The following is a 15,286-nucleotide window of genomic DNA, read 5'->3' as shown; positions in this document are numbered from 1 at the left end:
TCTGAAACTGTTCCAACCAAGTGGCAGTCCTGCTCTAAGTACGAACTGGTCCATTTTGAATTGCTCTGGTGCACACTCTGGGTTTGGCTTTTGGACTGGTTCTTAGCCAACGACTGGGAAGAAGGTATATTCCTCAGGTAGAGGTACAGCCCAGTACAAACTGCTCCACAACTTGAACTAGAAAGAAAGGGAAAGAGTCTCCCCTCCCCCAGGTATGCTGGTGACTAACAACACTACTCTGTAGGCTTCCACTACATGGCTGATCAGGCACATGCAGGCAGGCAGTAAAGACAACACATCTGGAGAACTTGCCTGTGCAGGCTTTACCTCTTAATAGGGTTCAAGTACCCCAACTGTGCAAAATATGGTAAGAGATCTGAGGAGTGATTTTAAAGAAGTAAGTGCTAAGAATAAACAAATCATTTTATGATACTCTGCTTCATTCAGCTAGTATGAATCTTTGCTGCCTTTTCACATCTTTTCCAAGAACCCTTAGGTACAAATTTCCAATTTATTTCTTTATGGTACTTTCTGTTACATCAAGTTCTGTCATCCCAATCTTTTCAAGTCATCAAGGTCTAAATGTGAGTGTTGATTGACTGCATGTTATTTGTGTTAGTTGGAAAGCCTGATTCACCTTAGCCAGCTATTTTCTGCAGAAACAGAAAAAACACCTGTGCTTTCACTAAAAGGGGATGTTAAGGTTACATGGAAATCCCTATATAACCCTGCATTTCTTAATTTCAGATGAGCTACTTCATGGCAATCACTTTTGCTTATGTCTACTTGTCTAGCCTCTGAAAGAGCTGGTTTCCAAAGTAGCTGTTTGCTAGAGTCATTACCTGGCACATGAACTGTACCGGGTTGGCTGCCTTAGCCAACAGACTGCTGATTTCATCCATGTCGGTATGATAGGTGACACTTGTTTCTCCCACCATCAAGTCCCCTGAATATATCTGCAGAGGCACTGTCCCAGAGGTTAAATCTTTGAAAAGAAAGAGAAGAAATCACAATTAAGAACAATCAATGAGAATGAGTCTACATCAAATACCCTGAGGATAGGAGGAGTTTGGAGATACTGCCAGCTGGATACCAAAACAGTTTCTTGTACTAAATTCATGAAAAATCATGAAAAAAAAGGAGATGATGTTGGTCTGAACACTAGGTAGGAAATTACTTTGGAACTACCTTCTTTATAGCTACGTCGGTGCATATCACCTGTGAGCTGCTAGGTCCTCTGCTAACAGTAGTCTGGACCACTAATGTTAACAGTACATCACCTCAAACTAGAAAGCCTCACATCTCTCCACCCCTGGCTTTCTCTGGAGCAGTCTCTAAACCATGCCATAAAATATGAGAGCTGGGGAAGAAGGGGAGAGAAACCAGAAAAGTCATTAGGGATTTTGCAACCCCCATCAGCCTCACTAGTCTCTGAACGAAATCAGCTTAAAAGAATTCCAGCTTTGCATCTTTACTCATGCACCTTGCACCTGCACCTTTGGATCTTCTTGATGTTTTGTCCAGTGTGCATTGAAAGAGAAAGTTCAGACCTGTGAAACACAAATGTTTTGAATCCCACTGAAATTAATCTTTCTCTGTATATATGCTTGGCTGTTAACAACTCAGAAAATGATGAAATAGTTACAGTCATGCATGAAAGGAATTAAAAATATATTTCTCTTACTGCAGTTATAAACTGCAGAGCTTACATAGTTGTACACTCCATCAATGTGAAGGTCATGCTTATAACTCACAGTGCAAGTTAGTTTCCAGGTCCATGTTTAAGTTACAAGTCTTGATTTAAAACAGATTAAGTTGAGCATTTTTGCGTGTGTGAGGACACCTTCTTTAAATCAATCCACCTCACCAACTTTACATGAGTTGCTATAATGAGTATTAGACTTTATTCTCAGAGCTGGCACAATGACTCTTCAAGAGGAAAGACCAAAGTAGATTAAATAAAGTCATGCTGGGAAACTACTATCAATCTGTAAGGCTCTGAGAACTTGCCCCTAAAGTTTAGACAACCAAGTTTTGTAAATGTAGATATCTAGAATGACAAAACATATCTAAATTGAAAGGCAAGCTTCTGATCACAGAGAGATCATTACACATTAAGCACATGCTGTTATAGTCATGCAATTATTTACTGGCACTTATCCTCTCTTGGTGCCCTGCCAATGCTAATGTGGCGGTGGTTTTAACATGCAGTTAAGCTCAAAGTGCTTTACGACCTGCAGTCTGCTCTCAGAACTCCCAGTAAGGTGTTTTCACACTGCAGCCCTGCTGCTGGTGAGGGGAGAACAGAGCCTCCAGGCAGCAGCCTCAGTTCCTCATCACAGAAGTACCACAGACGACAATGCAAGTTCAAGATTTCCTGGCCTCAAGTTTTCCTGCATTGCAACCTTTACCCTTATCCCTCTGGAATTTTTCAGGACAGGCAGGTTGAGATAGAAAGGAAGCAATTTGGCAGCAGCGGGGAGTATCTCAGCCCAACTTACTTGGAGCCTCCACAGAGATGGTGTACTCATTCTCCATCTCCGCCAGCACACGCACAGACGATGCACTCTCTGGAGAGAATTCAACTTCAGTTTTCACTTCGCCATCTAGTTTACATTTCATGATAATATAAACTGTTGTCTGCACCTAAGAGAAAAAGCATTACAATATGCAGGTTCACAACATAAGAACACTTACTTTAAGTCCCTCTTCTAGGGATTTTGTTGCCATTGCAACTAAGACATGAATTATCATCTGTCACTTTCATGGTTCTGAATAGTTGTCAGAAGCATCTTCCAGTCATGGAATAACTGGGCAGGTGGCTTCTGTTACAGCTTGCACCGGCATAGATACATGCATGAAGCTGATAAAACTGCAGATTTATCAGCTATATTTATAAACTGATTAAAGCTAAATTTATAAAATGACTTTGCTTCAACTCTATCAGTCTCTTCCCTCAAGTAGCACAGCCCTGCTCTAAACAAAAACAGAGGAAGAAATGGACTTTCTCCATCTGAGGAGATGCTAAATTAAGAAATGCTGTTTTTTCAGACAGGAAGACATGATCCAAGATCTTCAGAGTCACTTGCATGACATGCACCCAAATTGTCATATTAGACTGCGGAGTTAATTGGTTCATTACAATCACCTTACTCCACTTCCCACCCCTAAATCTCACCAGAATGGAAGATAGGAAGTCAAGAGTGTGCACCTGTCTCACAGCACACAAGACAAGCAGCTATGTTAATGAGACTGTCTGCCAATAAGTGACATTGCAGCCTAGACAACACTGGGCACTGCATGTTACCAAGATATTTCTGGGCCAAGCTCATGAAACAGAGACACTGGGGACAGGTGGCTGAGAGGGAAGGTGACAGAAAAGAAATTAGAGACTAATTCCAAGGCCTGTAAAGCTGTCCATTACAGAGTAGCATAATGGGTTGCACCAGCCCACGGTGAGAACATAGCCCAAGGAGTGGACATACAGTACCCCACACCGTATGCGGTCAGGTTGCACCACCAGATGGTTCCCAGTGCTCTTGGATGATCCATGTTCTTCACTCATGGCAAGTCTGTGGGAGTAAACTGGGTTCTTCTCGTCTTCCGTTTCTGTATCAGTCACAGAGTCACAGCCTGAGTCTAAAATAAAGCATACAGAGTCCTGTTACATCACTCCCCTTTGCTGAAAATGCGTATCACACACATCCATCCTAAGAAACAGCTAGGGAGGTGGTGGGGTGTAACTTGCTATACTTTTCAAAGTAACGCTCAGAAAAGGGGATCTAGTTGAAGAAAGGGAAGCTACAGAGCTTCCTCTTCTTTTCACTTACAAGGATTGCTGGGAAACATTAACAAAGACACAAAAGTGCTAGAGTAGCACTAGATATGCTTACAAATCAAACAACAACGCCACTCTTTGCTGAAATGGGTAGTCCCTTCTCATCTTAGGTAGGAAAATCAGTATGTTAATGACTAATATAAGTATTATCAGCAACTGGACTCATCTGACTCCAGCTTCACTTTGAATACATTGTAGAATGGGCAGCAGCCTTTAATCTCCCTCTCCTAAAGTAAATGAAGAAAAACAACTGTCATTTCAGTAGTATCTTTAGTTTTCTGAATCCTGCTTAAATTGTTTACCCCAACTCCCAAGTTCATTATTGTGTCGACAAAATACAACATGAGGCAGTAGTCTGAAGGGATCCTGTTCCTTGACTAAAGCCTAGAAGCTCCTGTATCTATACAAGAGTGAAATTGAAACATACCAGAGCCTTCGCATTGAAGAGTAACAGTACTCTACCCAAACAGACCCAAGAGTATAAGTAAACATATGTAACCCTACAATCTGTGTGTACAAAACAATGTTCTCATTCCTGCTTCCCAGTAACAGCATGGATACTGAGGGAAGAGCAAACTGAATTGATATCACTGGCTGCAAAAAAACCTAGCAAGAATTAAAATAGATTACAGGTCTCCTACCCCTGCCAGGAAATACCTTTTCCCAACTAGAGAAAGGAAACAACAGACAATTTGTATCTACTTAGTAGAGAGCACTTTCTTATCTAGCTTCTGCCTCTTGATTCACATGATTCACACCTTTTTTCCCCCATCTCCCAAAACATAGGGTGAAAGTCAATGACTTCCCATTGTCAGAAGACCAGCATGAATTCTTAAAACTATCTCCCATGGCCAAAATTTTCCAAACCTTGGAAAACCATGGAGCAGTCAAGGATTTAAGACATTTTTGAAGTTATTTATTATTTACTACTTACTGTAAAACACATCTGTAAAGAGGAGTATAAATTATTTATTAGATAAAATATCAGGTTTGGACTGCCAGAGGTTTTACATTAGTAAGAAATGTTCTATTCAAATGCTCAGTCCTGATGAGAAAGGCCTAAGTGACTAACCACACAATCTATCCTGTGGCATCCATAAGGTGAAGCTGTCAACAGTCCAGATTTTACTCAGAATCCCTCAACCTCTAGGTACATCAAGTTTCCACAAATCAAGAGAGCCAGTTATTAAACCAGACTTCTACTAGGAGTTCATGTTCTGCTAGTTTCAAACAGTGAAGATGGAAGAGACTCAGGAATTTAAATCTAGACTTCTTCATTATTACTATTACCAAAGGCTTAAACTTAGGATATTTCAAATTCTTTGTCATGCACATTGTTATATATTTTCTATACATTTAAATGGGATTTTATGAATTATATGAATGTGACTTTGCTTTCAGGAGACAGGCTAAGCCACAAATTTATAGTGAATAATTCAGCCGAAATTTTTGTTACAAATAGCGGTGCACATATGCTCAACTAAGTACATGAATCACACCACATGGCAAGTAAGCCTGCTCACATAAGTGCAAGTAGATTGCTGCTTTAATGTTTGCTGTAGAAAGAGTAGAGCCAAAAATCTGCAGCTCTGTAAAGTTCAAGTAAGGCATCACCACCAACATCAACATTTCTTAAACAAACCTAGAACAGTACATGTAATTTAGTGAATAGATTTTAATACTGCACCAACACAAATCTGCAGATTTGACTAAGAAACTACTCTGACACAAGGCTATGCACTGAAAGAGGTCTTCTGAATTTTCAGACAGTGGTGCTAAGTATTACAGAAAATGGACTGAAGTTTTAAATTCCTTAACTTGGTATTTTAATTGATACTGTCTTGAGTCATCAGCTGCAAGAGCCAGACCCCAGTTTTGGGAGCCCTTCTCTTAGGGAAAAGTGGACTGAGTGCCAGGCTGCCCAGCTGCATGGGAAAAAATAAAGCACTGGTCCCACATCCTTCCCTTACACAATAGCTATCACATCAACTGTTTGGCATATGCAGAGCAAGACACCATGTCTTTTGGGGAGGAGGAGAAGAGACAACTGTTACTAGAATAGTGTCTCTATAATCTCTCTTGGTTATTTCCAACATGACTAAATCAGAAAGACCAAGCTCACCGCAGAGAGAGCCCATGATGTCCAAATTACAGCAAATCATTCATGTTCCTGCAACATACACACAAGGTGACACTTGCCTAATATGTCCTAATAGTAAGGATATCATCCCCACCCCAATATGGAACCAACAGTGTGGTAATTTGTACCTCACTTACCCAACATACGGTCCATTTCGGAGGAAAATGAAACCTAAAGCTGTAGATGTCAGTTACAGCATCTACAGTAAGCAAGGATAAGAAAGGAGAAAGGAGAGAACAAGCCCTCCAGTCTCTCTGCTTTACTGATGTTATTTGATACTAGAAACAAATTAGCAGATAAATAATAACTTGAGCTTTTAAGAAGTTCTGGCATCGCCTGGTCCTGTCTTGCACTTCCGCGTTCTAGTAACAGAGTTGACTGCCCAGAGGTCAGATGTAAGAACAGGGCTGTTAGGTAATACAGGAAGAAGCAAGCAATGTTAATCAGTAATTGGATTAACAGCTAACAGAACAGGCACTTGGAGTTTCAGGTATGAATTATTCATCTGGTTTTTCATTCAGAAAATTGTGAAATTGCAAATTACCAACTTCCCACGTAAGCAGTAAAGTGATGCTATGGTCATCCTGCAAGTTCCAGTCACATGCTACTGACCTGCAAGCACTGGAAGAAGAAACCATCCCGTTACATTGAATAATATCCATACTCTAACAGGACATGTTGTTAGATCAGGCTTCTCGCTCGCTAAGATACTTGAGTAATGACAACCCATTTACATATACAGATTCAGCAATTACATCATTGTAATGATACCCGGGCTAGAGAGGCCATCACCGAGGAGATCAACAGACTCATTAGAAAGTTAAGTGAATACCTGAATTGAGCTTCTCCATGAGCAGCTGCTGTAGGTCTACAGCTTGTGGTTATGAACAGCTCTGCCTTAACTGGAGGGCCTTTCTGTTCCCCTTTAAATGAAGGCTACCTCAGGCCACGCTTGAGAGTCTGTGAAATACTTGTGAGAACAGCATCAGGAGGAGGAGATGTGGTCCAAGAAACCCAACCACATTTCCCCTTGAAGAACGTGCCCCCTTCCAGGAAGCATCAGTAGCTGAGCCACAGAGAGCAGCCCCACGCTGCCCCCTTCTCACCTGCACTGCCTGGCTCCCCACACAGCTGCCCTGCAGAAACTCACCCCCGGGAAAAGCGCAGGGAAAATGCAGGCATGGCCACGCACTTTATAAACCATTCAGCAGCTTTAGAAACTAATACAAAGCAGCCAGTTATTTTGACTTGTTGCTGAACAGTGCACACAGCCTGTTCTGTCATCCATTTCCTTCTGGCTGAGCTGGCGGGCTATCGGCATGGAGCCGACAGCTGCGGTTTCTCAGAAGTCAGCCCTTACCCCACAGGATATGTGAATGCTCAGAAGGAGTCAGCAGCCTGCCCAGACCACTCTGTCATCCAGATATTCATGCAAATGGCATGACTGAGCAACAACTTGTCCCTATAGGTTCTGCACGTGCAGACTACCCCCTCACTGGCATCTGTGAACACTTCCCACCCCATCCATCGACCAGCTCACCAGCCAAGACAACTAGCTTTCACGAGGCCTCAGACCTTCACTTCAGTACACCCAGAGCAAGAGGGAAGGCCCTCAAAGATAGCTCCTGCTATCACCTAAAGCTTCCAGCTGGCCAGCCTCCTTTTCCAAGTGCAAACAAGGACATTAAATCTCTCAGAGCAACTCTATCTTCATTTGAGTGAAGCACAGAGTACTGACAAAGTACTCAGGGAAAGCAGGGAAAGTTATCTTTTATCATGCTAACCTCAGAGAGCCCCTGCTTTACCAAGGAAATACAGGCTCAGCAGTGAAACATCTTGTGATAATCCCTCAAAACTGGGTTATACTGTAGCAACATTTCCCCTTTCAACAGAGTGGAGAAGCATGCAGAAAAGCAGCAGGTGAGAAGAAAAAACACAGAAAAATATAAGACTTTGTAAAACTGCCCATACAGAACAAATAAATTATGGGACATCTCCCCCTTCTCTTCAAACTCCTCACCTCAAGTAGGTCATCTACAAGCATAGCACCTAAAGACAGATTTTCCGTTCTACAAAGAAGTGGTCACATCTCATTTGTACTGTAAAGTTGGAAGTTACAATAAACTAGTTCTCATCCTCCATCAGGCAAACAAGGTGTATTTTACTATGCCAAGTTTTGATTGACCCAGTGTGCGCGTACACAGTTGTGCAACACATAGGGAAGCTGTATCCTTACAAAGAACACAACTGGGTTATCAAGAGATCTGTTGACGGGGCTGGTGTTTCAGCAAATTGTGAGAAGCCAGAAGGTAAGTTGTGTTTACCTTTGTAACCTAGTAAGACAATATTTATCCTTAATACTAAAAAACATACATTAGTCTGCATTCCTTTATAAAGCGCATCTTATCCAAACTTCAAGGAACAGTTTTCCTTTGTCATATTTTAGAGCTACACACATGTAACTGAAAGGAGGAAAATGTCTTTGCAGCTGAGTGCAAGAGGCTTTCATGAAGATCATGAAATTTTAACTTAAGTGAATGAATCTATTCACTTTTCTTGGTTTAGTGCTCCCGAATGGTGCTTCCAAGTTACTTTTTAATTTCACCTTTGAAACAAAAAGTGTTTGGAGAAAACTGAGTCACCAAAAGTTGTTTACAATGCCAAGGGCAACTCCATGTCACTCCTGTAAGTACTGGAAGGTAGGGATGAGAAAGTAGCCAATAAATATCATACTTGGGTTGCAGGAACAGGAAACTTGGCACATAGTTCTGAGAACAGTGAGGTCGAGAAAGGAAAGTTTGAAAAGCCACAAGAGTGGAAAGGACACAGAAGAGAAAGCAAGAAGAAAAGGTACGAAATACCAGACACTATGAAAGACTGGTAAAATAAAAGTCTCAAGCAGATGGGGAATTGGCAGAAAACAGGAAGCTAACATACACGATCAAAGGTACCTTCTGTGGGAAATTTTCCATTTTAGGGAATGTCACCAGTAACTTCCAGTTGGCTGCTTGGGCTGGGTACAGTTTTTAATTATTCCTGGCACTCATTATTAATGTCAGATGAAAAACGGGACTGAGGAGGCAAAGTCAGCTGCGAAGCAATTGTGATCAGACTGATGCATATAACCATCGCACCTCACATGACATTTCCTGATGTGCAGTAGTGGGGGTAGGAATCCTAGATGGGAATTCCTTCCTGCTTTAGAAATGGATGAAAATGGGAACTGGACTGACATGCCTCTGGAATTCTTGTCATGGATACAATGCCACACAGGTAACAGTTGGGAAACTGCCTACATCTGCCATCATCTGCCCCAGCAATGCTTCCCAGCCTCCTCTGCCTTGTGGCTGCAGATGACTACTGGATGGGCTCTTATAGTTAGTTTGGGATCATTGGTCTGCAATCCCCTCTTCCTCAGTAGCTTAGGAAAGTACATTCTTGGTCTGTAATGCTACAGGTTGCAGGAATACACCATTCACAAAGATCTAAGCACAGGGAAGTTTCACAGAAGCTCAGCAATTTCCCCAGGATGGCAAGACAACACTCGGTAATCCTATCACAGAGCAAAGAGGAAATTGCAAATTGTGGCCTCCTGCAAAACTCTTTAAAACTTACAGCTCTCATTCATTCACTAGCAGTCCTGAGCTGAGAGCAGGACCTTTAATGTAAAGAACTGGATGCACCTGAGATAACAGTGACTCTTACAGCCACAACGTGCAAAACCTCAGGGAAAACGCACAGTCTCAGTCCAGCACAGTTTTCCCTCCAACCCCAGTAACAGACATGTTCCACAAATACAGACCTCTCAGAATACTGTTCTGAGATTCTGACAAATTCTGCTCTTAAAAACATCATCAGATGACCTTGTATAGTCCTGGAGAAGAAATGTCTTCTTCCATTACCTAATAAAGCACAAGAGTGCCAACACTGTCCCTACAGTGCTGTTGCTTGACCAGAAAAGACTGTTTCAACTCAAATGCATACTTAACTCCAGAGAGTTATCCTGGGCTAGTGAACCTGCTGAGCTGCAAAAAAACAAACAAACAAACAAAAAAAAACAAAAAAAAACAAACCACAAAAAACCAAAACCAAACAACATAAATCTGTGCATTTGTCTGGAGGCAGATGTTCACAAAAGAAAGAGCTATAGCAGTTTAAAATACAGCTCCAACCATCACAGCCTTCTTTCCCCTTCTTTATTTTCATCAGAGGCTATGACCCATGCAGCAGAACCAGCGGAAAACAGCATGTGTTTGGCTGTGTCAGCAACACACAGGACCAGGATCTCTGCTTCAGCAGCAGACAATGGGGCTGTAAGCTAAACTGTCTGTCCCTGAACTTCAGGATGAGGAGGAACATTTATACATTTCACTCATATCTACTGCAGATAGTAATTGCCAGTTCAGGGATGAAATGCAGAGTTTCCCTTATAACACAGAGATAACATAGCTTATGTGACCATGTCTACAATGTGTTACAACTGCAAAGTGTATTTAGCTTGTAGTTCTCTCACTAAAGTTCAATCAAACATGTACCACACTATGCTGGCCTCAAGCTAAAAGTATGCCTGGCTATTATGGTTCAGAAACTGCAAGCCAACTCACTGTAATTCTTTGAGCTCTCAGTTAGCCTTGGGCTCTCAAAGGCCTAGTGGTCAATTTGTGACAGGATTACGTGTATAAACCTAAGAACTAGCTGGGATGTAAGGGAACAGGACAGAGTCAGGAAAGAGTTTCTGGGGAAGATGCAAGGTTCTGGCCACCCAGACAACAGACACTGTGTACATGACCAGAATCTCAAGGAAGAGGGGCTGGATTAGTTCGCTTCAACCACCTGTGCTGGGAGAAGACAACACATACTGAAAAAGTATATACATGGATGATGATTTTTGAGGGTGCCAAGATTTACATTACACCCATTGCTGATTCAGGTCTTCATGAGCAATCACATGCAAGAAACATGAACATCCAACTTTCTGATTATCTCTCTTCTTGCGATACCTCTTTGCTTCAATTTAAGCACGCTTACATGACAGAAAAGACTGTCTACAAAAAAAGCCAACAAAGCTGGAGTTCCACCTAAAAGAGCTGGGTAGCTGCTTTGCAAACATCCCACCGGGAGATCACTGACTGTAGATATGGTTCTACAAGTGACTTCAGTAGATCTAGGGCCACATTACTACTGAAATGGCAGTCCTGCCCTCCCTCTTCCTTCAAATAGTCTCATTTGCCAAGGAATACCACCCTTGCAGTCCAATGTCACACCAGATCATCCAGCCAGATGAAAGGTGGAGAATGAGGCAGACCACTCTTTTGCAGCAGTCCATGCTAAAGTCAGCCTATACCACTGATGAAACTTCCCCCTGGGAAACTCAAGATCCACTGTTATTCTCAAGTCACTTCTGAAAAATGTGTTGAAAGTTTTCTGTGGTAATAACAACCAACCATGAATATCCTACAAAATGCAAGCCTAGAAGCAGAACTGTCCAAGTGCACAGCAGAGGTCTTTGAAACAGCCTGAAGTCTGCCCCACACATCTTTTAAGACCTGCTCTGTAAAGCATCTTTGGTTTGACCACACCCTTGTGCAAAGATTTTGCAGAAATTACTTCAGCTGTTCCAAACTTGGAGGAAACCATCAACGATAGTCACTGAGCTCTTACTTTAAGCAGGCATTTTAAAGCCTTCCAATCCACATTGGCAAATACTTAGAATTAGGCTTAGTCACTGTTAAAGCTGCCTGTGGGGAGATTATCAGAAATATAAGCTACAGAGAAATATGATTACCATTTGCAATGTACATGAAGTCTAACTATAGCCCAACACTTCCTAACCACACTAGTTTCTGTATTTCATTATCATTTCATTGTCTCTGCCTAGAAAGCCAGTATGCACCTATGCTAGCACTGCTTGAATCTCATACTGTCATGAAAGATGAAGCACAAAGTAATGCTTTTAATGTGGATAAACTGGGACTTTATGAAGCACCATGATGACACTCAATGCACCCATCCTGCAGCTGGGAAGACTATTTCAACTGCTCGGTCCCATTTGCTACAGATGGATGAGGACATTCATCTTCGTATCCATTAGGGGCTGAGTTAAGGTTTCTCTGACTGCTTTAACCATCTCTCTGAAGTCTCTGCATTTCCACCATCAGTCATTTATAACCATACTAGCATCTGCAAGGAAGGGCATGCTACCAGTATGTTCTCTCAACCTTAACTCCTGTGCAAGAGCATCAGAGTTTCCTCTTCCTTGAGAGGCAGTGAGAGCAGACAGGCTGCAGGGCTCCCATATAATGAAGCAGGCTCTCGCTGCACTCAGAGGGCTGACTAATATCTCACCCGTTCCTCTTCAAATAGCAGGGTCAAAGAAGCATATTTTCTATTTCACCACAATGTAACAGAGAAAAATATCGTTTTAGGAATCCACTTAATTTTGCCCCTTCAAAGAGTAAAAAAAAGAGCAAGAGAGAGAGGGAAGACTGCAGTACAGCAGGTAATCATGCTACCTCATGTCTTTAAGGTCAGTCCAACAAGATGGCAGGAATAAATGCTGGATATAATTCTCTGAGATAGGACTACTTAGAATATATTCCTCCACAGAGCACTGAGAGCCAGAAGTAAACATCAGATGGTCCCCACCTTCACATTTCTCTGTCCCTTTAGGTCTGTACATAGATTCCTGTCCTTTCCTACCTCCAGCTTGCTTTCTTTACTTCTGATATCCAAACAGACTCTGAAGATGCAAGCAGAAGTCACAAACTTGACACAGGCATCCACATGCAATCTACAGTTTCTAGAATCTCCTAAGGGCCAAAATGGATCTTGCAGAGAATGGCAATTGCATACATGGGACTGGAAACCCTTCATGAACATTGTGAGGATGTGGGACCACAGTATGAAGCCTTGAAGAGATTAGCTGTTGACGAAAATACAATGCTAGGATCTCATACAAACAGGTAAAGAGATTCCAGCAGGGCTAGAGGAACACCGCAGTAAGTTATTGCTGCATGAACTAGGGTCTGCTCACAATCTGGAGCCTCAGAGATACTGTATTAACTCTCTAGCAATATAACAGGTCCCAAAGCACCATTTTTTGCCAAAGATTAAAGAGGTAGTTTCATAGAGGCATTGATCTGACATAGCTTCAAGATCCTTCTCTAAGAAGATGACCAGGGATGTCTCACAGAACTCTTTTTGGCTGCTTTATGTCCAGGATGTATCCTTTAAGGAGGTGGCACAACTTTCCCATAAAGTACTTGGCCACATCATGCCTCTTTCTAGCAGGATTACTTTCTGCATCCAGTGTTCCTCAATGGCCATGCTTTATGAAATTTAACAAGCAGAACAGGGGAAAGCTGCTATGGCATCCAGGTCTTGTTCTGCTCCACATGTAACAGCAAAATCTACAGGCACTGAAAATCACACTACAGCACTCCCTCCTGTCAGAATATGTTCCCATACAGGGTAGAATGGACCTGTGGGAAGGGAGGTTGCAGTTCTCAATTTATAGCACCCCCTCCACTACTGCCTCACCTGCAAGTCTCAGTGTTAGGCTGACAAGAGTATTCCTGAATGACAGAAACAGACACAGCACAACAGACACAGTAGCTGCTACTGTCAGAGGAATAGTTACTAATGCCACTGTACAGTACAAAGCACCCACGCCTCAAAGAACTGTAGTAAGCACCTGAGATAAGATTACCACTGTTCTATGCTAAAGTGTGCAGCTCTCTTACTGCCTATTGAAAAGTTGCCCTTAAAAGTATTCAATGTGAATATTTTTAAGGGGAAGAAAAGAAAGGAAAGAGTTTTCAAATTTATCCACAAAAGCCACAGACTGTTCTTCTATGTTATGGTATTTGCTTTGTCATTCCTCAGGACATCTCAAGTATAAGGGTAACAAACCAGATAACACTGGATTTCACTGTGCTTATGTTCTGAAATAGTTACACAGTAAAGTAGGAGGTCATAAGTGCATCAAGGCCTAACATGGAGCTTGTCTGAGCAATCAAGTGAACAAATTCTGACACCCTTCCACAGAAAGACTTTTGGCCAGCTACTGTCTTTTGGCAGAAATCTCAAGATACATAACAGTTAGGAATTCACGTAGCATGACTGAACAGGTCATTTATCATTAACCCCCAAAGTAACAGGAAAGAAGCTCCTGCCAAACTTGAAAATTCATCATGAATGAATCTAGACCTAAATGGCAGTGATAAGCAAAAGTTAGCAATCAAACAATCACAGAAGTGTCAGGCTGAAGGGAATCTCCTGAGTACTACCACTTCACTCCCCTGGCTTGAGACACACTTGAGAACCTCTTATGCATCTGTCTAACCTGACCTCAAACTCCAAGTAGCCTATTCCAAGGTTACTTTATCTTTATAGCTTGAATCCAGCACAGGACCGCAAATATGATTAAGGGACCACAGCATCTTTTATACGAGGAGAGGCTGCAAGAGCTGGAATTTCAGCCTGGAGAAAAGAAGACTTGGGGGAAATCATAAATGTTTACCTGATGGGAGGGAATATAAAAGAGGGAGCCAAACTCATCTTCATAGTGCCTACTGACAGGACAAGAGGCAATGGACACAAACTGAAACCCATGAAATTCCATGTGAACACAAGAAAACACTTTGTTACTACAAGGGTGGTCAAACACTGAAGCAAATTGCTCAGAGAGGTTGTAAAGTCTCCACCTGCAGAGAAATTCAAAAGATGACTGGACATGGACTTGGGCAACCTGCCTTATCTGACCATACTTGAGGAGGGAGGTTGGACTACGTGATTGTCCTGGTTTTAGCTGGGATAGATTTTTCTTCTTAGTAGCTAGAATAGTGCTGTGTTTTGAAATCAGTATGAGATTTGGTATGAAAAGAATGCTGATAATACACTGATGTTTTCAGTTGTTGCTAAGAGATCAAGGACTCTCCAATGCCCCATGTCCTGCCCATGCGCAGGTGTACAAGAAGCTGGAAGGGAGCACAGCCAGAGCATTGGACCCAAATTAGCCAATGAAATATTCCATATCATGTAACATCATGCTCAGTAGATAAAGGAGGGGCAGCTGGGAAGGAGGGGGGGGTTCTCTCTCACTTCCAGTATTGCAATTGCGGGATCTTGGTATTTCGGGTTCGCTAGCCAGGAAAGGGCTGGGTATCAGTCGGCACATGGTGCGCAATTGCATTGTGCATTACCCATTTGTACTTTCTATTACTGTTATTGTTTTATTTCATTAAAATTATTAAACTGTTTCTATCTTAACCTGTGAGTCTCCCTTGACCCCTTCAACTTCCCCATCA

The 15,286-nt window shown here is 42.1% G+C and overlaps 1 protein-coding gene across 2 annotated transcripts in view; it reads right to left on the bottom strand.

Moving 5' to 3' along the window:
• The window catches only part of PIK3AP1 (phosphoinositide-3-kinase adaptor protein 1), a 44,144-nt gene that overhangs the window by 18,555 nt on the left and 10,303 nt on the right, over nucleotides 1-15,286 (bottom strand). For both annotated transcript variants that reach the window (XM_032981973.2, XM_032981974.2), the window contains exons 3-5: nucleotides 3,491-3,639; nucleotides 2,502-2,646; nucleotides 843-985 (exon numbers count right to left, since the gene is read on the bottom strand). In XM_032981973.2, the coding sequence (XP_032837864.2) occupies nucleotides 843-985; nucleotides 2,502-2,646; nucleotides 3,491-3,639 (437 nt within the window). The remainder of the gene's footprint in view (nucleotides 1-842; nucleotides 986-2,501; nucleotides 2,647-3,490; nucleotides 3,640-15,286) is intronic.

The sequence above is a fragment of the Tyto alba genome, unplaced genomic scaffold, assembly GCF_018691265.1.
Source record: "Tyto alba isolate M040663 unplaced genomic scaffold, T.alba_DEE_v4.0 Super-Scaffold_1, whole genome shotgun sequence".
Lineage (NCBI taxonomy): Eukaryota > Metazoa > Chordata > Aves > Strigiformes > Tytonidae > Tyto > Tyto alba.
Note: the sequence above shows the minus strand (reverse complement) of the source record. Positions and strands in the feature narration are given on the sequence as shown.